The sequence below is a fragment of the Myotis daubentonii genome, chromosome 4, assembly GCF_963259705.1.
Source record: "Myotis daubentonii chromosome 4, mMyoDau2.1, whole genome shotgun sequence".
Taxonomy (NCBI): domain Eukaryota; kingdom Metazoa; phylum Chordata; class Mammalia; order Chiroptera; family Vespertilionidae; genus Myotis; species Myotis daubentonii.
In genome coordinates this window covers 94654070-94678975 of record NC_081843.1, presented here as the reverse complement: position 1 = coordinate 94678975, position 24906 = coordinate 94654070, and the positions used below count along the sequence as shown (strand labels likewise).

General features: G+C 36.2%; 1 protein-coding gene across 4 annotated transcripts in view; it reads right to left on the bottom strand.

The window, feature by feature from the left end:
* Positions 1–6408: 6408 nt before the first annotated feature.
* The window catches only part of CDH9 (cadherin 9), a 52892-nt gene continuing 34394 nt past the window's right edge, over positions 6409–24906 (bottom strand). For 2 of the 4 annotated variants that reach the window (XM_059691873.1, XM_059691875.1), the window contains 7 exons: positions 23907–24094; positions 22423–22676; positions 14458–14594; positions 13861–13982; positions 11956–12073; positions 11605–11856; positions 6409–6942 (listed from right to left, as the gene is read on the bottom strand). In XM_059691873.1, coding sequence (XP_059547856.1) covers positions 6455–6942; positions 11605–11856; positions 11956–12073; positions 13861–13982; positions 14458–14594; positions 22423–22676; positions 23907–24094 — 1559 coding nt within the window. In that variant the 3' untranslated portion in view covers positions 6409–6454. Of the gene's footprint in view, positions 6943–11604; positions 11857–11955; positions 12074–13848; positions 13983–14457; positions 14595–22422; positions 22677–23906; positions 24095–24906 lie in introns of all 4 variants that reach the window. The other 2 variants (XM_059691872.1, XM_059691874.1) reach the window with 2 other exon arrangements.

The window sequence follows — 24906 nt, the reverse complement described above, 5'->3', positions numbered from 1 at the left end:
TAGTTTCAACTGCATTGGAATAGAATTTTAAATAAAATAATTTTTGAATGCAATTCAGATCACCATTTTATTTAACAAACTTACATTTAAATATATTTTAACATTGCTCCTAAATTATTTGTTATTCAGTGAGTAAAACTGATGGTTATTGCATTAAAGTTTTAATGAGTAAAGGTTGGTTGAGAATGTTTAATATAATTTCATAATAAGTATGAAGAGTAGATTAATAATGAAAAATGCATAATATGATCTTTCATTATAGCTGGAAGGTTAAGAAATTAATTTTACACACCATGAAATGGAAATAAATTCCCTGCTATTTTATTAACCAATGCTTAGATCAACACTTCTATTCAGAGCAAGTATATCATCTTATTTAGTGGCACAAGATCAAAATTTCCATCATTTCATTAGGTTATTATAACTCAATAAATAATACCTAAGTAAGAATTCAATCATATTACATGATTATTTCTTGATAAGATGTTTTATATCATTTAGCAAATACATCAACATTTCTGAAACTAAAACACATGTGAATGTGTTAGCTACATTTTTATAAGTTAGGCAATGTAATAGTATGATGCTATCAATGTAGGAATCTACCATTAAACAGGAAAACAAGGGGAATATTTAGAATACTGTAAGCTTCACAAATAGTTTATTCCCATTGATTGGCTAAGTTGTAATTCAAAGTATGTTGTTTTTTTTCTATAAAAATTAAAACCTGAGTACAAAAATACATTCAGATAACATGAATGCACAATCTTCTACATTTTAAAACTACATATTATTAAATAGATGAAATCCATGACTGGGAATCAATATATGAACTTCTGTTTAATGCAATGTTTTCCTAATTTTACCTTTGGCAATAGATAAAGTTTTCAATCACTGAAAAGTTATCTCAGTACTTGAGAAAATGTTTGCTTTTTTACAAATTAAAAAACACATGGGAGAAAGTGCTGGTAGGGGACCGATGGGAAGGCCACCAAAATGCCTCCCTGGTCCTAGGTACACTTTGATTTAATTCAGTGCACATGACCAAAAAAGCCATACATTTTATTCATTGACATCAAATTTTAATATTAAAATTGGCTGAGTTTAAGTATGAATATTTTCTTACCATATTTTATTTGAATATGATTTATTTTTACTAGATACAAAAATTCACATTCATTTTTAAAAATGTTTATTGATTGATTTAGACAGAGAAGAGGGGAGAGAGAGAAAGAAGGTGAGAGAAGGAGAAAAAAAAAGAGAGAGAGAGAGAGAGAGAAAAATCTATTTGTTGTTCTACTTACCTATGTATTCATTGGTTGTCCTTGTATGTACCCTGACCTGGGACATCAGGATTATGCTCCATACAGCTGAGCTACCTGGCCAGGGCTCATCTAGTTGTAAAAGATATAATTGTAAAAGACATGTGAAGCCAAAAATATTTCTTACCTTTTTGACCGTAATATAATTTCAAATCCCTAATCAGATGCCACTTTACCATTTAGTTACTTGTCTTTTCTTTTATCTATTGAACTAAATTCTAAACTCTTAAAAGAAATGGGTTCAGCATTGTACTATTTTTTTTTCAACTAGCCTCTCACACATTTTAGCATTTAATAAGGATTTTACAAAGTTAATAAGACAATTAATCATTAACTTATATAAAATCTTTTCAATAAAATACACTTGTTGATATAATATACTGAATTATTATAATTTCCTATATAATAAATAGCCAATATGCAAATAGTTATCACACCATCATGTCGTCACGCTGTAATGGCTCACACACTCAAAACTGGAGAGAGAGTAATGGGGAGCAGCTATGCACAAATGAGCTCATGAGAGAGGAACGGGGACCAGCCAGACTGCAGCCCGGGAGAAGGACAAGCCGTACCCCCTGCGGTCCCAGGCGCCAGCAGCTGAACCTGCAGCCCAGGAGAGAGACAAGCCGCCTGCCCAGCGGTCCCGGGTACCAGCGGCTGGGGCTGCACTCTGGGAGAGGGACAAGCTGCCCACCCCATGGTCCCAGGCGCCTGCGGCTGCAGCCGTCCCAGGCGAAGCTGGCCTTGGTCCTGGGTTCCTGCGGCCGGCCAGAGGGAGGGAAGCCCAGGTTCCATGTGACTGCAACCGGCTAGAGGAGGGAATCCTGGGTCCCGGGTGTGGGGCGAGGCAGAGGTAGTTAGGGGTGATCAGGCCAGCAAGGGAGCAGTTAGGAGCAATCAGGCAGGCAGGCAGGTGAGTGGTTAGGAGCCAGCTGTCCCGGATTGCGAGAGGCAGTCTGACATCCCCCGAGGGGTCCTGGATTAGAAAGGGTGCAGGCCAGGCTGAGGGAGACCCCCCTCATGCATGAATTTCATGCATTGGGCCTCTAGTATAATTATAATAAATTATAATTTGAATTATAATATATAATGAAAAACAATACTTTTTATTAAAATCATACTTTTCTTAGTATATTATTCCTGTACTGAATAGACTAAAGTACCAATATTTTCTATAAAAATTAAATTTTGAAATCTATCACACAACTGAGGCATTCATAAAAAGTAAGTATTAAAGAGTGGCTATAAATATTGCATCCTCTGGTAATTATAATTTTAATTCTAATAAACATATAGGCATTGTATACTTGATTTGTTTTTAATTGCTATCATATAAATAATGCTGTAGTTGATTATCAAGTAAATGTGAGAAATGCATTTTCAAATATACAAAAGATAGTAAATAAATTTTCTAGGATGCTATACACTGAAAAGTAGTATTGAGTGGGTATGGTGAAAGAGGCAAAAGCTGATCTGAATGTTTACATTCCTCTCAAGAATATGATCACTTAAAAATATATTTTCTTATAACCCATATGTATGAAGTGATTAGTATCAGTAATAATTATATACTAAACATAGTAATTAAAAATAAAAATAGATTTATTAATAATAGCATTCATAAATTTTTAGAGTTCTGGCCAGTGTTGTATAATGGGACTTACAAACTCAAATGCCTAATGCCTATGAGGAGCAGGCAGGTCATAAAAATTAAACAATTAAGTGTCTAAAAGATAAATTTCTGGTCACGAAGAAGTTAAACACGTCAGAAATACTAATGAAACTTCAGGGTAACAAATACATCTAGAGAAACAATAAAAATAAACAGATTGATTATTAAGGAATATTTTTTGTTTAAAACATAATGGAACTATTATATTAGACACAGATAAGCAATGTCATTTGGGAGATATGTAGATCAAATTAGGTTCAATATAATGGGGAGGAGGAACAAGGAAAGCAAACGGAAAGTGCTTGACATGAGCTACGGGACTCAGGACTGCAACTCTGAAGGAGAGATCCAGGGAATGGCCTGGGTGATTGAGGGAGGAGGCGCCAGGATGCACCTGGAATAGAGGGCAATTAGTCCATCCGACTGGAGCGGTTCAGTGACTGAGGATAAGATTTCTTCAAGGAGATGAGTTTGGCTCACTCCTTTTTTTGTGCTTGAGAATCTTGAGAGAAAATTTGATGATTGACAAAGTGTTTGAGCTGAATTAATAATACGGGCACATAGAAAACCAAGCAAATAATAGCAGGGAAACCATAAACCGTAGCATAGTTAACTTTGATAATATTAAAATTAATTATAGTCAAAACAAAGCCACAAATTTGTGAAAGTCATTCATAATATATTATTGAAAATGACTGCTATACAAATTAGATAATTATATGTTTAGAAACAACAATAACTATCTAAAAGAACACTGTCACACATGAGCTGGCAACTTATGAAATTAACTGAGTGACATAAATATAAGGGAAAAATGGCTTTAGCTCACTAATAGATTTTTTCAAAAAAAATCCTGAGGGTTTATTTAGAGGCAAAATTCTGGCAATAACATGGTGCTTTTTCAGTCCCAGTTTTTAACACTATTTTGCCAAACAACAACAAACATAGCAAGTCAGATAAGACCCATTGTCTGTGCTTTGATGTTTGACCAGAGAGACATGAAGAGTAGGTGTTTCTATTTCATATAAACTATTATCAACCTATATTTATTCTTAGAGTTATATATTTCCCACAATAGGAATTCCCTACATTATTGGAAAATTATAGGAAGTATTAATACTACCTAGATCTGGAATTTTATTGATAAAATTAGATCTTCTAATTAATAGCAAAATAATTATTCAATATTCCTACTAAATATGAAACATCTTTCTTCTGTCCCAATAATCAGTCATTTCCAGATCAAGAAAAGGGAAAACTGTGAATCTAACTTCATTATTGGATTGAAAAATGGTAGTCAAATGAACAGTTTTCAAAATGGAGTTTTAAAATCCTATCTAATATCTGGTAAAATATTATTTTATCAAAGCAATTATAGACATAAACTTGTGGATAGCTGGGTTTTCTGTGGTGTGTTCAGTATTTAAAGCATGGCAAAACCAAACAGGCAAAGGATGTAACTGTCAATTTCTCCATTTCTGACTTGACATCATTTCTTCTTTATCAACCAACTATTATATATGTAGTCATTATAGACTTCCTTAGAATCTGTTTACTTACTTTCACTTATCTTTCTAGTGATTATAGAATTAAGGGATTATAAGAGGTATTAATAGATATATAATCTATTTTTTTTTTGGACTACCATGGTTCCTCCTCAAATATTTGATTCATGCTGAAAAAGCTTTAGCAGTGGGGAAAAGAATTACTTTCTTAGGTAAAAACTAAGACTTTCTAAACTAAAACTAAACACTCTGTTTTCTGAGACATTCTATGATTAGGAAAAAAAATTCTTAAATGCCCAATATGTTTTCTTCTTTGCATTAAATTAAATCTTCAGTGTGTTAGCTATTGGTCATAAAAGTATTAAAATAGTCTTAGTTTTCAAAACTTTTACTGTACAGTAATATAAGAGAACACAAAGGTGCCTCTTTATGATTTAGTAGGAATATGCTATTTAAAGGTCTTGGTAACAGACTGTTTGATGTTAAATTTCTGTATAGATTTCACCTAGGAATTATTCTGCGCATGGCATTTTTCTCCTTAAAGAATAAGTAATAAAAGAAAAACAAAAGGATAATTATTTTCTCAGAAAATGAATAAGAAGTGATCTCCCTGTGAAATTTCTATCATTTTGATTAGGATTTATTCTCCAGGCCAAACCAGGGCAAGTTTTCATGTCATTCTTTCAATAATTACAAATTATTATGCACAATTCTCCATCTCTTCCTTCTTTCCTGTGTGTGAGGATGATCTATGTTCTGTTTTCTGGACAATCCAATAATTAGTAAAATTTCATATTCCTTAAGATTTCTTGAGTTCAGTCTACTTGTCACTAGGTCTTCCAAGATTTACTCAAATACAATGACTTTGCAACTTCTCAATAAAAGGATCAATTAAAAAACTTCTCTAGTTTATTGACACATACTTTAAATGTTACCCAAGTTATACTCCATGAATTGTCTAATCATGAAGAAAAAAATCAGAACTATTATCTCTCATTCTGAAAACTACTATTGATGGAGGAAGAGTGCTTCAGATATTTTTCTTCTTCTACATAACAATACTGCCAGAATTACTCTGCAAATTCACTGGTTGATTCCATAGTAAAGAACTGTAGAAACAAACGAAGTTAATCATTCACAATTATATTTATATTTTATATTCCAAATGTGTCTCATATCCTATTGATGGGTAGGTACCAGTGGCTCAATAAACAGTTGTCCATTTTTAAATGGTCAAAATAGATTTTCACAATTTATACTAATGCTCATTCATAGTTCCAAATCACATATAATAACATAGCTAACTGCTTTTTCCCTGAGTAAATCATGTTTTAGTTTTAAATATGTAAACATTTTCTATTATAAGTGAAATCAGAACAGCTTCTAAGAATTACATAAAATGAAATTTATTTTTATAAATACTAGTTTATTTCATAAAAATACAAAAATATAAATATACATTTATAAAAATATGAATAAATTAACACCAATACATTCTTAAACTAAATAAATATGTCAGTAATAGTCATTCCTATTTCTTTAGGGATATGTTTTTCCATTTTAATTTACAAAGCAGTTGCACAATGATTCATTTAATAGTAAAGGTGACGTTAAGTCGGTTAAGAAAACATTTAAAAAGTTATTATATCTAAGGAAAGGCACAAAAAGCCTTTATGTATTTTTGTTGATTATTGATGTGATATACTTTCCTTCGTAGATTGTTAGGCAAAGAGGGTGAACTGGTTATTATATTATTACTTTAAAAAAAAATCTATGTCATTCATATTCATTCACAGAAACTTACTGATTAAGCAAACCCTTACTAAGACAACACCTACGTATTGTTTTTAATTTTGATTTTTTTTAAATGTTCCTTCAAGGAAGAGAATACAGGCCACTCAATCCAGTAACACAGAGTACTTCCACTAACATGGGTCAAGTCATACAATACTCTATTCTCGGTCACTCTCATCACCCCCATACATATCGGCCAGTTTTTTAAAGCGAGGTCCCCAGTCGCTGAGGTAATCATAATCTTGGTTACAATCTGCTGTGAGTGATTCTAAAGAGCTGAGTGAGTCTGCTATGGAGTCATTCCCTTCATAGGCGTACGTGGCCAGTGAATCGTAAGGAGGTGCGCTGGGGTCTGAGTCATTTTCTTTTAATCTTCGGTGGATAAAATCTTGTACATCAATATTTTCCCACAGAGGCACCGTCCTCCTGATCTGGAAAATCGCTTCTGGCATTACATCCCTTCTCAGTTTACTGTCTTCTCTTGCCTCCGGGTTCCTTAACGTGCCAATATCGAAAGCTTGTGTGTCTTCCTCCCCGCCGCCTTCGTCATTGTAGGTCACGACGTTGTCCCGGACATCGTCCTTCGAAATGATCAGAGGTTCCTTTTTCCTCTGCCTCTTCAATGCAGCAAACAGCACAACTAAAACTAGAGAGAGAGAGAGAGAGAGAGAGAGAGAGAGAGAGAGAGAGAGAGAGAGAGAGAGAGAGAATATATATACAGTGAGATCCATAATTCAGATTTAAATTAAATATAGCATACTTCTGTAAATGACGTTTGGGTGGTGTGAGAAGTGCTAAGATTGGATAAAAAAATTAAGTATCATATGCAAATATAGAGTCTTTGGGCCAATGACTAGATACACTGAAATGATAAAGAAGTAAATATTATAGTTTCATTAATCTACTTTCAATATTCACTCTTATATGGAGCCCTGATATTGAAAAAGCTTTATTCAATTACAGCTAATGCATTTAGCCAACTGTAAATATTTAATATTTCATTCCTCCAAAATGATAGTGTGTTTAAATATACTAAAAATTTAAAGCTACAGTAATTATTATGCCAAGAAAAACTGAACACCAATTTAATATTTTCTTAATAGCTCAAGGGAATATATGTAAAACATTATTCATATATGCTCATATATGCATATATGTGCATTCTATACATATGTTACATGTCTATATAGTACATAGGTATATGTATGCATAAATATATACAGCACATATACAACATATAACAGATATACAACATATATATACACACAAATATGGATATGCTACCGATCTCATTCCTTCCCATAGTGCATATATGTTTTCTTAGACTCCTTTATTGATCTGGTTTTGAAAGCCTGCTTAAGATCTGAAATATAACATGTTATTGTATTTTATATTTATAATATAAAATACAAACACATTTTAAGCTTATACTCATCTTACAAGATGTCTCAGATAATATCTTGTTACTGAGGACTTCCTTGACTTTCACAATTGCAGTCAAGCTTTTTGGTGAAAATGTTAATTGTACTACTTGTAATCTCCGTGTTGTTTTTATTTATTACCTATATCACTACCTATACATTTACCTATATATACCTATAGTATCAAGTTAACTGTAAATATTCCCACATATGTTATACTTTCTTATTTTTTATTATATTACTTAATTTAATATATAAATTTTATAATGAACAAATGCAAAATAAATACATTATGTAATTAAAATACATTTTAAAAACAAGAAAAAACATATTGTTTGCAACTATAAATTTTCTATTGAAAATGGACCACACTGCTGATTTTATACATAATGAAAAATTAAGAATAATGAAAATTCCCGAAAGCACATTTACATTGCCTGAAAAAATAACAAATGGGTCATTTACTTTAGGGCAGCTAAATGTTTTGTCAATACTATTCATGTGTCACTGAAAAATAAGGAAATTTTGCCTCAAAAATATCTATTTTTTTTCTCAGTCTTTTTTTCAAGATTGTACAAAGGGCACTCATTTACATTGGGATCATTCTTCACATTGGCTCTTGAGGCCTTTATAACTCCTTAAAAACTTGAGCCATGCTATTGTCATATTAGCCAACACACATTCTGCAGCTCTTACTAATTGGGAGAAAGAATTTTTTAAAAATCATTAGAAGTATCTTTAGTTAACCCCCACAGAAAGGGCTTTAAGTGCTCAGCTACATCCGGAATCATCATGGAGACTGTTCAGTAAAAATGAGATATAACTGTACTCTAGTGAACTGTGCAGTAGGAAAAAAAGGTTCTTTCTAAACTTAATATTCAATGCATTAATTTATAATTTTCTACTTTTTATAAATAAAAGCACAATGATATAGTCAAATTATTTGAAAGGTTTATTAGCTAATTTAATGTTTACTGATTCTCACCAATGGTCCTTGGGACCTATTCTGAGTGTTTTGTCCTTTGCCAGGTCACAAGTATCTGCTTCTTTCCCTAGACTGAGGCTACTAAGCTGGGGTATGTGGATGGAATGCAGAGAAGCTAAGATTAGGGACAGAAAAAAGTGTATCATTATTTACACTAAACTATAACTGGAATTTAGCATTTCTTTCTATTATGAACTTTAGCATAATCTATAGTGATAGTAGCTATATCTGTGACTATTAAATCAGTAGAAATCACTTATTTTATATTGCATTATATTTACAGCATATCTCAAATGATCATTAGACTTGTACCACAAGGCAATATAACAATAACCAAGAACATTTTGCTGTTTCTTGTACAATTGACAAATATATATGTTTTGTCTTATATTTTCCATTTCTATAAATTTAAATTATTATTCTAAATAGATCTATAAGCTTTACCTGACTGCCAAAGGTGTCCTTGGAACTAAAAAGATTAAAAAAACAAACAAACCTGCTCTAGGTGTTTATCCCCTACTTAGCCTTACAACATGGATATAAACTAAGAAATGCCTTTCTTCCAACTGTAACAGGGTATGTCTAAAATACCTTTGCCCAGGCCATATCACTGTTGCAAAGGGCAGACTCTTAACTATAGTGTAGTAGTTCTGTCCAGCTGTCTGTATACAACCTCAAAACAGCAGCAACACTGCATTGGAACTTAGAAAATGAAACCTTCTGAGGTTTTAGGATCTGGTTCTAACCACTTTTTACTAAAATAATAAAAAAATCACTCCACCTTTAGACAATAAGTTGGGGAGGCGAGCATAAGAGTGTGCCTTCTACTAGTATATTGCTCAGGAAAGAAAGGTGGCCAGCTTTTCAAAATGAAAGAAGTTTCAGGGATTTCTGCAGAGGAAACTATGATGAAGTTTAGTTTGAGTTGTATGATGACACAGAGCAGGATGGCAACCAGGGCCCTGGTGCTCAGTTTGATAATGCTGTAATATCTAAACTTACTTGGGGGGTGCTTTTATTCCCCCTCATATGCATGCATGCCTTTATGTATGTCTCTGTATTATCTACACTAATAAAATAAAAATATGCAAATTGACTTACCTTCGTGATGCCCACCAGCCAATCAGGTGTGAGTATGCAAATTAACCCAACAAAGCTGGTGGGTTAATTTGCATACATAGGCACCTAGCGGCCAGGGGCAGGGCAGGACGCTAGCATTGTTGCTATGGTGACGACATAGGCGTTCCACACCGCCCCAGCCGCTCCTGGCTTCTGGGCAGTGTGGGAAGGCGGAAAGGCAGCTCTAGGCCTGAGCAAAGGCAGAAAGGCAGGTCCGGCCAAGCGAAAGGTGGTGCCGGCAGCCAGAGGGAAGAAGGCCCATTCTTGCACAAATCTTTGTGCATTAGGCCTCTAGTATTAACATAAGAATAAAAAAATCAAGTTTGAAATATACATGGTTCCACGTTCTTAACTAGGGAAGTAGAACTATCTGAACAAATAAAACAACATGAAAAGCATAAAAGTAGCACTTTGCTCAAAGGGTAAGCCAACATGTCATCTCCATGGGGGATACAAAAAATATTTTCCAGAAGAGCTGAACTATCTAGCAGCAGGCGGAGATGCAAAGGCTGATGGAGATGGTAGTAGTGTGTATGTTCTAACACCCTGAGAAACTGTTTTTCTAAATAGTTGGATCATTTTAACTGAAAAATAATGGTTTCCCTTCACTTTCATCAATCCCCCACTGAAGTCCTGCAAGGATATCTGGCCAAAGGGATTTCATCCAGATAGTTTGAAAGGATTTGCAATGAAAAGAAGCCAGCACATATGGGCACTGGAACATAAATTTGGCTAGCTATCCTGCCCTAAGCACAAGCATTTTGGATGAATATTTGTTGGAAACAATTTTGGGGTAATGTTTTGCAGTGGAACAACTGTTTAATTGAATTAAATCATTGTCCTGTTAGGGCATGCTCAAATAAAACATTTGATATTGGAAGTATGACTTTATTTAGAAAACTTTGCAGGACTAGATATTCCATAGTGATATTTTTAAAAATGAACATAAGCTTTTAAGTTGCTGTATTTCAACAACATGTAATACATTTTATGGAAAAAAAATATCTTATTGTGACAACTTAAATACCTTTGCTGTCTGATATGCATAACCTAGTATTTGTTAGTAATGTTATTCGTAAGGGCACTCTTTGGTTCTAACCATTTGTAATGGTTAGAAATGAGAATTCTGAATTCAAATAATCTGGCTTTTTAATGGTGGTTAAAACACTTTCTAAATGTATGACTTCGTGTAAGTGATTTAACCTTCCTGTAGAAGAATACAAGTATTTATTTTACAGAGTTGATATAACAATTTAATCCAGTGGTTCTCAACCTTCCGAATGCCACGACCCTTTAATACAGTTCCTCATGTTGTGGTGACCCCCAATTTCATTGTTACAAATTGAACATAATTAAAGCATAGTTATTAATCACAAAAACAATATGTAATTATATATGTGTTTTCCGATGGTCTTAGGCGACCCCTGTGAACGTGTTGTTCAACCCCCAATGGGGTCGCGACCCACAGGTTGAGAACCGCTGATTTAATCAATTCTTATATTAAAACTCATTAGGACACTGACTCTGTTTAGCACTAAACAGTATAAGATAAAAGAACCAATAAATATAATATACCATTAGCTATTTTATCCTTGTTTTTGATCTCTAGAAAGCTAGACCTATCCCCACAGACACTCTTTTTCTCTTCTACTTGAAAGGACAATCAAAGAAAAAATTAAGATATTAAATCTTCAGCTATAGAGAAGAGTGCGTCTCAGGGCAGGCTCACTGGGCAATGAGGAGGGAACTGTGGGAGCTGGATAGCCTGGGGGTGCAGCTTTACCGAGCAGTATGAGGACACAGAGCAGGATGGCAACCAGGGCGCCGGTGCTCAGGCCCGCGGCCAGGACCAAGGCCTGCGCGCTGCACGACTGCATGTTTCCTTGCTGGTCACAGGCGCACACGCGGATGGTGAGCGTGCCGGTGCTGCTTTGAATCGGATAATCGTTGTCAAAGATTAAAATGGGGAGTAGGTAGGTGCTCATTTTGTGGCGGCTGTACCCATCTTTTCGAGTCATGATCCCTGCCGTGTTATCTGCGGGGGAGAAAAAGGTGGAGAGAAAATAAGTCAGATCAGTTTTTAAGTTAGCATCTTCAGGTCTCATAATGTTCTGTTTTCAAAAGCGCTCTGTACCTTTGTTATCGACAATGGTGAAGTTTGGATTGAGGGGAAACTCTGGCACTGGTTCAAAGAAGAATTTGTGGCCTCGGGGAGGATCATCTTTGTCCATGACGCTGACAGTCTGAATCAACTACAACAAAAGACATTAAAATAAAGCCCAACAAAAAGCAACTCTTGTTATTACCAGGCATTTTTGAATAAGTGTTTGTGCTTTAAATATATCACTGAAATTAAAGAAACAAAAAAAATATACAATCTTCAGAAAATTATGCCAAGGTTTTTCTATGGTTCTAGCTCATGCAGCTGATTCAGTTAAGAATAAAAAGTCTCCATCAAGTATTCGTTAACAGGGTATCTCTATGCATTGTTGTCTGATTCCTGGCCAGTGCAGTGCCCAACCTTAAAGAAAAATGTGATCAGTCCAACTCAATCCACTTTGAACATTTTTAGAAAGCACCGGTCTCTTTTGTTATTAATTGGTTACCAATCTGTCTACACTACATAATGGTGGTTTCAAAGGAAGAGAACAGATGCATTAAAAAAAAAAAAAAGTAAGTGCTTAGTATAACCACCTTCTATAGACTAAAAACACTATTAATATAGTTTTGGAAAATGAGCAGTAGGTCATATAATATCAGAAGTCAAAACATTTTAAAGCTATGGGGCACCATCACTATAATCCTACTGCCTATTTTATTCAAATTATTTAGCTTTCTTTTTTTTAAGTATTCTTTTTTATTATTATTATTGTCTAAAGTTTTACATATGTCTCCTTTTTCCCCAATTGATCCGCTCCCCCATCCCTTCCCAGCCTGGGTAAGCCCCCACCGCCCCAGTGTCTGTGTCCATTGGTTATGCTGATATGCATGCATACAAGTCCTTTGGTTGCTCTCTAACACCCCTCCCCTACCATTTGTCTCTAGATCAATCTATTCTCGTTAATCAACGATTATATTTAGCTTTCTTTTAATGGTATTTGAAAAGTTTAAGAAGATATAATACAAATAAATGATTCCAAAGTTCTGTAAAATCAATGTCAAAGTGGAGAAAGTACAGAACTTCTTAGCTATGCTCCCTGTAAGTCAGGACTGTGCTGGAGTGCATGATTAGAGCACCAAAGGACAGATTGGGCACAGAAGTTCCACTGAGCACTGTATAGTGGAAAAGTCGCTAAGCTACACGTTGGGGTGCCTGTTTTTCTAGTACTGGGCATGCCATCTGTGCGATTTGAAATCACAGTCGTTTAATTATTCTTACTTTCAAATATCTCCTCTACAAAAACAAACAGTTGCACCACCTCCAGGTAACATCCTATTCTAGGTGCTCACTAGTCCAATAGTTTTCCTCTATACTTTGATGTTAACCATAATTTCTTTCGTTTTGACAGAATGACATGTAGCCTTACGTATTTTTTATGTAATGGTTCTCAAAGTGCGTGATTATTAATACAAACTGAACCCAATGTTTCTCTTTAGTAGGGTAGAGAATTACACAGAAAAAATGTACATAAGTCTTAATATTCTTGCTCAATATCCGGCTGCAGAACAGCTGAACACTATATAAAATTTAGTAATATTTTTAATCATAAACATCATTGGTCCTTTGATTATATGACTCTGAGATTTTGAAATTAGATGGACCATTGTTTAAGCATATTTTAAGAGAGAATACATATCAATAGCTTAAATATATTACATTTTCTTATTTTAGCATGGAATCCATAATAAAAACAATTTTAAGAGTCATCTTTTTCAGATCACTGTGACATTTTTGGTAAAAGGAGATAAAAATGTGACAAGAAGGGCTGACAATAGATTGCATGAAAAAAAACCCCACAAACTTGTGCAAGTAATGCAAAGTCATCTGCTTTTGTGAAGAGGAAACAGTATTTTTAAAGTTTATAACAACTTTGTTTACCTGCCCAGGTTTTGCATTTTCACAAACAAATGTTTCATAGTACATGGCAAATTCCGGAGCATGGTCATTTATATCTAGAATTCTGATGAAGACAGGAACATGGCTACTTTGTTTTGAGTTATCTGCAACAAGAACATATATAAGATTTCAGTCTCATTCACAGAGAAGCGGTGATACCACTCTCGCTATTTGTAACTTAGCAACAGATCTTTTCTGTGGTGTTCACTACTTGATTGGACTGCTGATGGATATCTCAGCTTTCTTACATGGTCCAGGTGGAAAATATGATAAAAATAGGAGAATATGATTGATAATAAGCCATTATTTGTAAGAGATCATTTTCTTAGACTGTTTATTTTATGAGGTTAGATTATATTTCTATCTTGTAGTAAAGTATGTATGCAGAAAATCAAGTTTAAAATAGATGAATATTTGATAATCATTAAAGCAATTATAAAATCCAGGCATTCTAAATCATTTCTCTAAGAAATTTCTAATGATGAAATCATTCCCCTCAAGAAAAATAGTTTATTTAATGCCATTATTTTACTACTTTGGTGAAAATACTATGTTAAATTGGATGCATGCTCAACTCACTTATTTCTGTGGCTATAATGGTGATGTTGTGCCATGGAGATGATTCCCGGTCAAGGGGTTTTAAAGTGAAAATAGAGCCGTTTTCTGGGTGGATACTGAAAATCCGGTCCATATCAGTGTGGCGATCAACAGAGTATCTGAAAGAAAAGCGACTCATGAATCCAAGCATTGTCTGAAGATGATTAGTTCATCTAATATTTCTTAAAGTTAGAGGCGATTAACAAAATGTTCTGATCAAGACATGGTCAGTGCAATGCTGAGAGCTGTTTTGAATTTTTATTTTAAAAAGTAACTGTCATTTAGACAAAAACAGATCCAGAGACAGAGAAGCATTGATCAGATGCTCAAACCTCAGAGGGAAAGTAGGGGAGGGTGGGGATAAAGGGGAGAGATCAACCAAAGGACTTGTAAGCATGCATATAAGCATAACCAATGGATGCAGACAACAGGGGATGAGAGTGAGGGTAAGGGCAGGATTGCGGGGTGTGGGGGGAATAAGGACACATTTGTAATACCTTATTAAAGGGAATATATTTTAAAAAGTAACTGTCATTTAGACTATATATCTAACTAATAAAAGACAAGCATGCAAATTGACCGTACCTTCGCTATGTCTTAAGCCATGGCCACCAGCCAATCAGAGTGACTATATGCAAATTAACCCAACCAAGATGTCGGGCAGCAGTCACGGAGCTGGAGCAAGCAGGAGGCGTGGTTGCCCCAATGATGGAGGAAGCCAAGCTTCCTGGCTGGCTCTGAGCTCCACTCAAAGCAACAAAGTTTCACTTATAGAAGGTAAATAAACCCCAGATACCTGCTTTCAACTGCCTGCTTCCCTCTGAGCTACTCTCAAGGCTACAGAGTTTTAATTATAGAAGGTAAATAAATCCCAGAAGAAAAAAGAAAAAGAAAAAAAGGAGAGGCTGGGAGCTTCCGTCGCCGGGGGGCTTGGCCAGCCTGAAAACGGCCCTCAGCTCCTCACCCAGACTGGCCAGGCACCCCAGTGGAGACCCCCACCCTGAAGGGGGTGAGACCAGCTGCAAACAGCCATCAGACCCTCACCCAGGCTGGCCAGGCACCCCAGTGGGAACCCCACCCTGATCCGGGACACCCTTCAGGGCAAACCAGCCGGTCCCATCCATGCACCAGGCCTCTATCCTATATAATTAAAGGGTAATATGCAAACTGACCCTAAGAGCAGAACAACTGGGAATGACTGGTCACTATGACCAGTCACACACTGACCACCAGGTGGCAGACGCTCAATGCAGGAGCTGCTGAGCTACAGTGACTTGGCAGCAGTGGTTCTTGGGTGACGCACACCGAAACCAGAGAGGAGGGAGCCCGATTCCTCATGGGGCAATGTGATTCCACCTTCGGCCATGGGTTATGTTGTTGCTGCTGAACTGTTGGCCCAGAATCTGGTTACTGGACACTTGCATTTGCGTTCCACTCCCTATATGACGGCAACTTTGCAGAGTGCCCTCTTGCACTCTGGGACCCCTCGAGGGATGTTGGAGAGCTAGTTTCTGCCTGATCCCCACAAGCTAGGCAATAAAGGACCTCACCTGCTGGAGGGACTCCTACTCACTCTGCAGACACCAGGGAGGGACCCTGGGAGGTTGGCTCCTGGGTGTGTATGGCCCTTCTTGCTCAGTCCCACCCACTGGCCACCTGCTAAATAATTTCCTTTCAATGTGCATGAATCGTTCACTGAGTCACTAGTGTGATATATTTGGCTGTTTTCATTATTACAATTCTATGATTATGTGTACTTTGTTAATTATTTATACTCAGGAGCCCTTGTGGCAGCTTTTAGTAAGTTTTTAATTGCACTTGATTTACTTGTTATAGTATAGACCCATGCAATACTTGAGAAATACTAAGCAGTTATATTAAACTTGAGAGAGTCAATTGCATTAGATAAATAGGAATTATGTTTAAGAGAACACATAAGAACATGTGTGCCAGAGTCCTTATGAGCATAAATGAATGTGGAGAGGCTGTTGTAAAAATATTGCTTTTGAATGACTATTCAAAGAATAGAGCTGAATTGAATATCTTCCTCCAATCTGTCTATCTAATCTATTACAAATGAAAAGGAGATGACATTATCACAGAGTTCTATGAGTATTTCTCATTAGTCCAGATATGAAAGATGTCACTATGAAATTTGTATCATTCTATGGTTGGCAAAATAATGTCACTCCCTAAATGATATCCATCTCCTTATCACTGGAACCTATGATTATGATACTTTACATGGTAAAAGTTGCTTTGAAGATGTGATTAAGGTTTAAAAAATTCCCCTAGCTGGTTTGGCTCAGTGGATAGAGTGTCGACCTGTGGAATGAAGAGTCCTGGGTTCAATTCTAGTCAAGGGCACATGTCTGGGTTGCGGGCTTGATCCCCAGTAAGGGTTGTGCAGGAGGCAGTCGATCAATGATTCTCTCTCATTATTGATGTTTCTATATCTCTATCTCTCTCCCTTCCTCTCTGAAAGCAATAAAAATATATTTTAAAAAATTGAGATAGATATTATCCTTGATTATCTAAATGAGCCTAAACTAATCACATTAACCCTTAAAAAATAGAAGCAAAAGCTCTATTAGTTTTAACCAAGAATTCTTTGTCAGACAGGAATCTGAGATAGGGCTTATTTGTATGATCTCTATTAATGTACCAAAATTGAGGGTGACAGTCATATAATTTTAATCTGTTTCTTAATAGTGCTAAAATGAAATCAGATATAGTGTTTATTTCTAGTTGTCAACCCATTTACAATTTAGTTCCTAATTTGGGCTGAGAAAATCACTGAAACATTAAAAAATGGCTTACTAGTATTTTCCTTAATTCTGCTTATGAATAAAACAATCTGGAATGAAAACAAAGACAGCAAAGTTAAACAACATAGTCACATCTACTAATATGCATTGAATGGAACTCAATGCATAATATTCACCTACATATATTTATCTCCATTATTGGAAAGGTCAATAGTTAAACATTATCTGCTTATAGCTGAATAGATCTTGGATTTCTTACTACTGTTCACAATGAATATCAAAGAGGAAAATAAAAATCCCTTTGTGCCCACTGCTACTTGGCCTAGACTAGAGATTAGTATGACAGTTTCTATGACTGAGGAATAGCTAACTGTTCTAACATACAAATCTAGCTTTGACACACTTGGAGCTTATGTGGAATCAAAATAGTTTGGAATTTCAGCTGATCTACTTTTAAGTTCAAACTTGAAAAGTACTGTTTTCAAGTTAATTCATGAAGGATTTAGAAATAGCTCAGTTTAACATTAATGCTGCAAACTTTCGGGTCTATATTCAGAATTTGCCCCAGTGCAAATAATGTCCTGCAGTTTTTCAAAGCCCAGGGATACGTTTTCTCTTCTTTAGCAACCAATATTCTATATTCTATTTTGCTGGGGTCCAGCCCCAGCGGGTCCAGGGGTCCCCAAAGGTGCGGACGGAGTCGGCGAAGAAGGAATGACACGGAGACAGCATTCAGTTGATCAGCAGCCTAGCCAGGATCTCCAGCCCGGATCTCCAGCCAAGTTCTGGTCTCGATCTCCAGAGAGGTTCTGCTTAGGCTCCCCAGAGAGGTTCTGTCCAGGTACTCCAGTCAGGTTCAGTCACCAGGTTCTAGTCAGGTTCTCTTGCCAATTTCTGTAGTCAGGTTCAGATGCTGGGGTCCATCTTCTGTCTCTAGAGAACGTTCTGTGTAGGTTCTGTGCCTAGGCTCTGTCTCTCTTGGTCCTGTCTTCCAAGCCCTATCTCTGAAGTTCTGTCTTATAAGTTCTGTGTCTTGCTGTCTTGTTACATCTGTATTTATACCAGTTGATTCAAATCCTATCAATCTCTATTACAAAGGTTAGGGCGTTTCTTATCTCCATTCCAGAGAGTAAAGATTATGTAGCTTAAGCATGATTGTTCGTAGTTAAAGTGATTAATTACCCGCCTTGCACTTAGTTGAGGGGTTTTATCCCCTCCCTAACTTCAGGGGAAAATCCCTACCTGGGGAAACAACCTTTCTCGGAGAGGTGACCTTGGTTAAAACACAGCGCCAAGAAGGTGAGCAAACATATTAAGAACCGTATGCCATATATGCCAGGTCCCTTGAAACAGCAAGGATGGACCGGCTCCCGGCACTATTTGCAACATTGAATAGACTATTCTGGTGTACCTATTAAAAATAAATGCACCAGATTACAACAAATGACCAGAAAGAACCGATAAACGTCTTCTACCTAGGAACAAAGCGACCTCTGTGTTCCAGCAGATTGCTTATTAAAACAACATTTCATTGATCTCCTTACATTGAATTTGAACAATACTTTTAAAAAATATTATTGGCATAATTTTTTAATGAATATCTTCTGCAGGGATAGGATCCAGTCATAAAGGCTGAGAATAGCAAGTAAAAAGATTACAATAGAACTGAGCTTGCAAAAGCTGAAATCTGGTTTAGTTGGTTGCTCTTTGTTATGTTGTATTGCTTTCTGTTTGTTTTGTATGTTCTACCATTGAAAAGCACACTTCAGATCCCTATATTTACATCTAATATGAAAAAGTAAATTATATTACAGACACCAGAACAAATTGATAATATGAAGAAATATGTCAAAGATAGCATTCCTTTTTCTTTACTGAATTCCAGGCACATCAATTACCAACTGTCAATACAATTAGGCTGTGGCTTTGCTCTCTCCTTCCCAGCTACTGCTTTTCAGAAATGTGTTTTATAGTTATGAATTTGAACAAATAGTTTAAATCTTTGAACAAATGTTTTATATGTTTGAACAAATAGTTTAATTTTTTTTCAGATATTAGTGACATATTCTCATTATTATTATTTTAATCTGCGTAATAAAATCAGCAGGTACTGGGGAGACACATATATATTGCCGGGAGCCGGTCCATGCTTGCTGTTTCAAGGGACCTGGCATATATGGCATACGGTTCTTAATATGTTTGCTCACCTTCTTGGCGCTGTGTTTTAACCAAGGTCACCTCTCCGAGAAAGGTTGAATCCCCAGGTAGGGATTTTCCCCTGAAGTTAGGGAGGGAATAAAACCCCTCAACTAAGTGCCAGGCGGGTAATTAATCCCTTTAACTATGAACAATCATGCTTAAACTACATAATCTTTTCTCCCTGGAATGGAGATAAGAAACGCCCTAACCTTTGTAATAGAGATTGATAGGACTGAATCAACTGGTATAAATACAGTTGTAACAAGACAGAAACTCTCAGAACTCAGAACACAGAACTCATGAGACAGAATTCAGAACGCAGAACTTAGAACAGAATCAAGAAGACAGAACCTACACGGAGCCTAGAGACAGAAGAACTTCGCTGGAGAGAGCATGCCGGAGGATCCTGGAGAGGGACTGGCCTCGGAGCCTAGAGACAGAGCCTAGTGGGAGAACATGGCAAGGGATCCTGGACTGAACCTGACTACAGAGATTGGCAGGAGAACATGACTGGAACCTGGACACTGAACCTGACTGGAGAGCCTGGACAGAACCTGGCTGGAGAACCTAGCGAGGGAACATGGCTACAGAACCTCGCTGGAGATCCTAAGCAGAACTTCTCTGGAGATCGAGACCAGAACTTGGCTGGAGATCCTGGCTAGGCTGCTGATCAACTGAACCCTGTCTCCGTGTCCTTCCTTCTTCGCCGACTCCGTCTACACCTTTGGGGAACCCCTGGACCCGCTGGGGCAGGACCCCGGCAATATATGAGTGCACTTCTTCACTTATTCTAGCTTATGGCAGAGTCATGTATTTTTTTATTGAGGCATAACTAATTTATCATTACAAGTTTGTTTTGGACTTACTCTCAATTTGACTTCAGTAAAAACAAAAAGAGTTCTTCAAAAATTCATTGAACTTTAAATACGTTCAGCATTAAATAGGTGTGAAATGAGACGTGTTTTTTTCAGAACCTGTAAAGCTATAATCAACCCTATAACTTGGGAATCTATGATTACTAATGAGGTGAAGCAGAGCTAACAACAGCTGTTAATTGTACCCATAATCACATGTTGCAAGTGGCAGATGTATTTCAGAAAATATGTTTGATGAACAGATTTACTGGTGGGTGAGAATTAGTTCCCAAGCTTTCCCTGGAAAATGGTTCTTCATGATGCTTATAGCCTATTTCTGCTCTGCGGATCAGTCATCCTCCTAAATGCTTGGGATGACAATGTTGCCCCCTTTTATTGCTGCATTTTCACACTATGATTGGATCGCTAAAGCATTTATTTCATACATTTCTATGCTAACAGAAAGCAACCTATATGCTATATTTCCAGGATGGCTTTATACATTGGCAGACTTAGTAGCATAATTTTAGGAACATGATTTTAGATTAATTTGTTCTCAATATTTTTCTTCTGTCATAATTCTTTAGATTTTACAGGTAAAATTGCTATTCATTTTTTTTCAAGAGTTGATACCACATAAAAAGCAAATGATTCTGGGATAGCTATGAACTTAAAAATTTATCAGCCACTTTTATATACTGTGAAGCAAGGTCGCAACTTTCACTATTAGTTTTTGACCCAGAAATTTTACTCCTAAAAAATGTGTCCTCATGATGTCAGATATAGGGCAGAATGTGTGTGTGTGTGTGTGTGTGTGTGTGTGTGCAAACAAGCTGAATTTTTATTAATGATGTATCACCTACATGACAATATGTCAGTTTTGCTAAGTGAAAGAAGTTACACAAAAGAGAATAAGTACTGCATGATTTCATTTGTATAAACTCAAGAAAATCTAATTTAGTCAGATCAATATTGACAGAAAGCAGATTAGTGTTTGGCTGGGGCCTGGGTTGGGTTCCAAGAAGTTTGAGAGGAAGGTATTGCAAAGGAACATGAGGAAAGGATCAGATATGTGTACGTTATACTGATTTGGGTGATGTGTTAATGATGCATTAAAATCTCAGAGTTTACTGAATCAGTTTATAATTCTGCAGTCCTTTCTTGGTCAGTACTATCTCAATACATATGTTTAAAGAGAAGAATAAAAATAGAGCTATAACTTTCTAAGCAAACATGTTTATAGTGTGAGCTTATATAATTCCATATTGTGGGCAATGGGAAAAAGCAAAGAGAAATGAGACCAAATTCTGTGGGATAAAAGCCATGTTTCAAAAGTAGTGGGTGGGGCATTAGAGGAAGGTGGCCTGAGAGATCCCTGTGGTCTCTCCCCTTGAAGTCTCAACAATCTGAACTGCTGTCACTGAACACATGGTTTCCTGATCAATGCACAAACATGCCTGAGAAATCTGTGAGCAAAGGGAGGTAGAAGGGAGAAAAGCTGAGCGAAGCCATGGATGCAGCCATACAGCCTAAAGCTCACAGCGGGGCTCAGCCAGGAGGGCAGGAATCAGGGTGTAGGGGCGCTGCCCTCAGTGTGGAGGAGCAAGGAGATTCGGTGGGCATTCCTGCAGGAGTGGGCAGTACAAACTGGTTGAGTGTTTTCAAAAGAAAGCTTTTCAACATTTTCAAGGTATCTTTTAAGAACATTTCTAGAACATTTTTAAAATTTATTTGTTTAGATCACTTATTATTTGAACAATCACTTAGCAAAGAGGGACAATGAGATATAATCACCACAGCCGAGGGATTAAAAATCACAGACTCTGAAGACTGACAGCCCAATTTTCAAACCTTGTTTGGCCACTGACTGATTGGGCAAGTTATTTAGACATTCAGTGCCTTCATCTTACCATCTTCAGAAAGGTATAATAATAGGACCTACCCTATAAAATGATGAGTCAAACTAAATAATATTTGCAGAGCACTTAGAAGACAGCCCAGTTAAGAGTCTGAGCTATGAAAATGTTTGCAATTGGTCATGCATTATACAATGTAATTTTTTTCACACAGCTTGTAAATGGTGAGATTATTTTCCTGCAAACTTTACATTTTCTCAAAATACTTACTGTATGAAATTGTTTGTGGCATCTGGGTCATATGCCATAACTTGCCCAATGATGCTGCCCTCCTTTACATCTTCATCGACCTCTATTAAGTAAGAAATTTTACTGAACACAGGAGGCTCATCGATATCTCCCACGGATATTTTGACCACAGCTGTGTCTTTGAAAGGTCCCAGGTGTAGGAATCGTGGATCTGGGTGTGTGTTACTTGCAACCACTCTTAAAGTGTACAGCATTTTGTTTTCAAAATCTAAATTCTGAAGTTAAATAAAATAAGAAAAATTAGTATAGCATAGCAGGCATAACAATGGAAGGAAAATTCAATATGTAATAACTCGCTCTCTTAATGGAACCAGTAATTCTGGTTAAATAACTTCCCCAATTATTGCTTCATCGATCTATCAAATAAGTCAGTAAGTATGGTTAAACTTTACACAATATTTATAGCATATAACTAAATATCATCGTACACACATTAGTACTGATCTCCTCTTAGTAATACATTTCACATTTTGGTGGTCACAGGTTTGTTACCTCATGGATATATAGGTTATTTATTATTTCTATTACTATTATTATTATTACTAAATTTATACAAAGTTAAAACTAGAGGGCAGCCCTAGCTGGCTTGGCTCACTGGATAGAGTGTCGGCCTGGGGACTGAAGGGTCCCAGGTTCGATTCCAGTCAAGGGGGTGTGCAGGAGGCAGCTGATCGATGCTTCTCTCTCATCGATGTTTCTAACTCTCTATCCCTCTCCCTTCCTCTTTGTAAAAATCAATAATATATATATATATATATATATATATATATATATATATATATATTTTTTTTTTTTTTTAAACTAGAGGGGAAAATTAGAGATTTTTCAAACTATTCATATGTCACTTCCGTAGGTCCTACATTTCTAAAACTGGTATTATGAAAAGAAAAAATATCATTCATCTGAACATGGTGGAAAGCAAGAGGTAAATAAAAGCAAGCGATTGGGGCAATAGAAAATAATCAATATTATCAATATTTAGCTGGATTATCCCATGTAAACTTCATAATCTTCTCCCATGCTGCATTAAAAATCAAGAAATCCAACAAAAAACACATAGCATCTTCAGGCCTCGTCACCGTGAATAGAACATCACATTTCACAATTTAAATATGCTAAAAAGTGCATGAAATAAAGCGAGGGCTGCGTGCCTACTTTGCATGCCATGGAGAACCATGAGATAGTGCTTCAGAGGTTAGCTGACCCTGGTTTGATTGTTGCCTTTATAAGCACAAGCAGCCAAGTTTTTATATCAGTTTTTAAGTGTCAATGATGAAGGCGCTTAACTTACTTGACGTGTAATCACAAGCATCCCCGCTTACATGAAGGATAGACAGCATGTAAAGGATGGAAACATAAATCCTAGGCCTTTTTCTTCCCTGAACTGAAAAGCAAAAATCAACCATACAGCGCTCAATGATAAAATGAAGACAGCGAGAAGAAACCTGTTTGACAGTTATAATCCCTTCCTGTGTATCCTTGTCAGTGATGACATCGAACATGTCAGCTCCGTCTCCTTCAGCAATGCTGTATTCCATCTCAGCATTTTCCCCCACATCGGGGTCATTGGCTTTTATCCTTCCAAGATGTGTTCCGAGAGGGACAGACTCGGGGGAGTTAAATTGATACGTACCTGAAAATTAAATCAGAGCTCTTGACATTTCATCTCTCGATAACAAAAATCCTTTATTTCCTTTGCCTTTTTCGCTTAAATAAATTAATTTTAAATTGGGAGAGTTTTTCATCATATTGAGTTGTAAGCTGTCAAAAATTATAGATTTATTAAGTTGGAAACATAATTTATAAAGGCAGAACACTCTCATTTTGTAATTGAGAAATATAAGTTCCAGAAAGATTAAGTGAATGTCCCAAGGTCATTCAGATAATTGATGACAGGCCTAATATCAGAATCCAGAACTCTGACTTAGGGCAAGAACCAAATAAATCTTTTCAATAATTTAATAAACATAAAAAATGTGTAATGAAGATGTTGAAAGAGCTCGATAAGCAGTGCATATTAGGTTTCTTGCCCTCTTAAGCATTTATTTTTATATTCTAAATCAGGGATAGAAAAAATTAACTATACACAGCAATTTTTAACCTGTTGATTCTTTCAAGTGGAATCTGAATATTTCTGTTTCCTGCAGTTCTAGCCAACCATTATATTTTATGTGCTATCTCTGAAAGCATTTTAGTTTCTGACTATTCAAAATAGAAATAGAAAAAAAAACTTACAAAAATTTGTCAATGAAAGTTAGAAATGTTTTTTAAACATTTAATATGTGCTGAACTCTATATAAGGCTAGAGGCCCTCTATGTTAATTTATTTCTAAAATTTGTTTTCAAAGGACCAAGGTGGGTATATTATCCTCAGGAATAGAGCTCAAGAAAATCATCCTGTAAAATTAGGGAAAACAGAATGCAGAACAAAAGCTCTCTGACTTC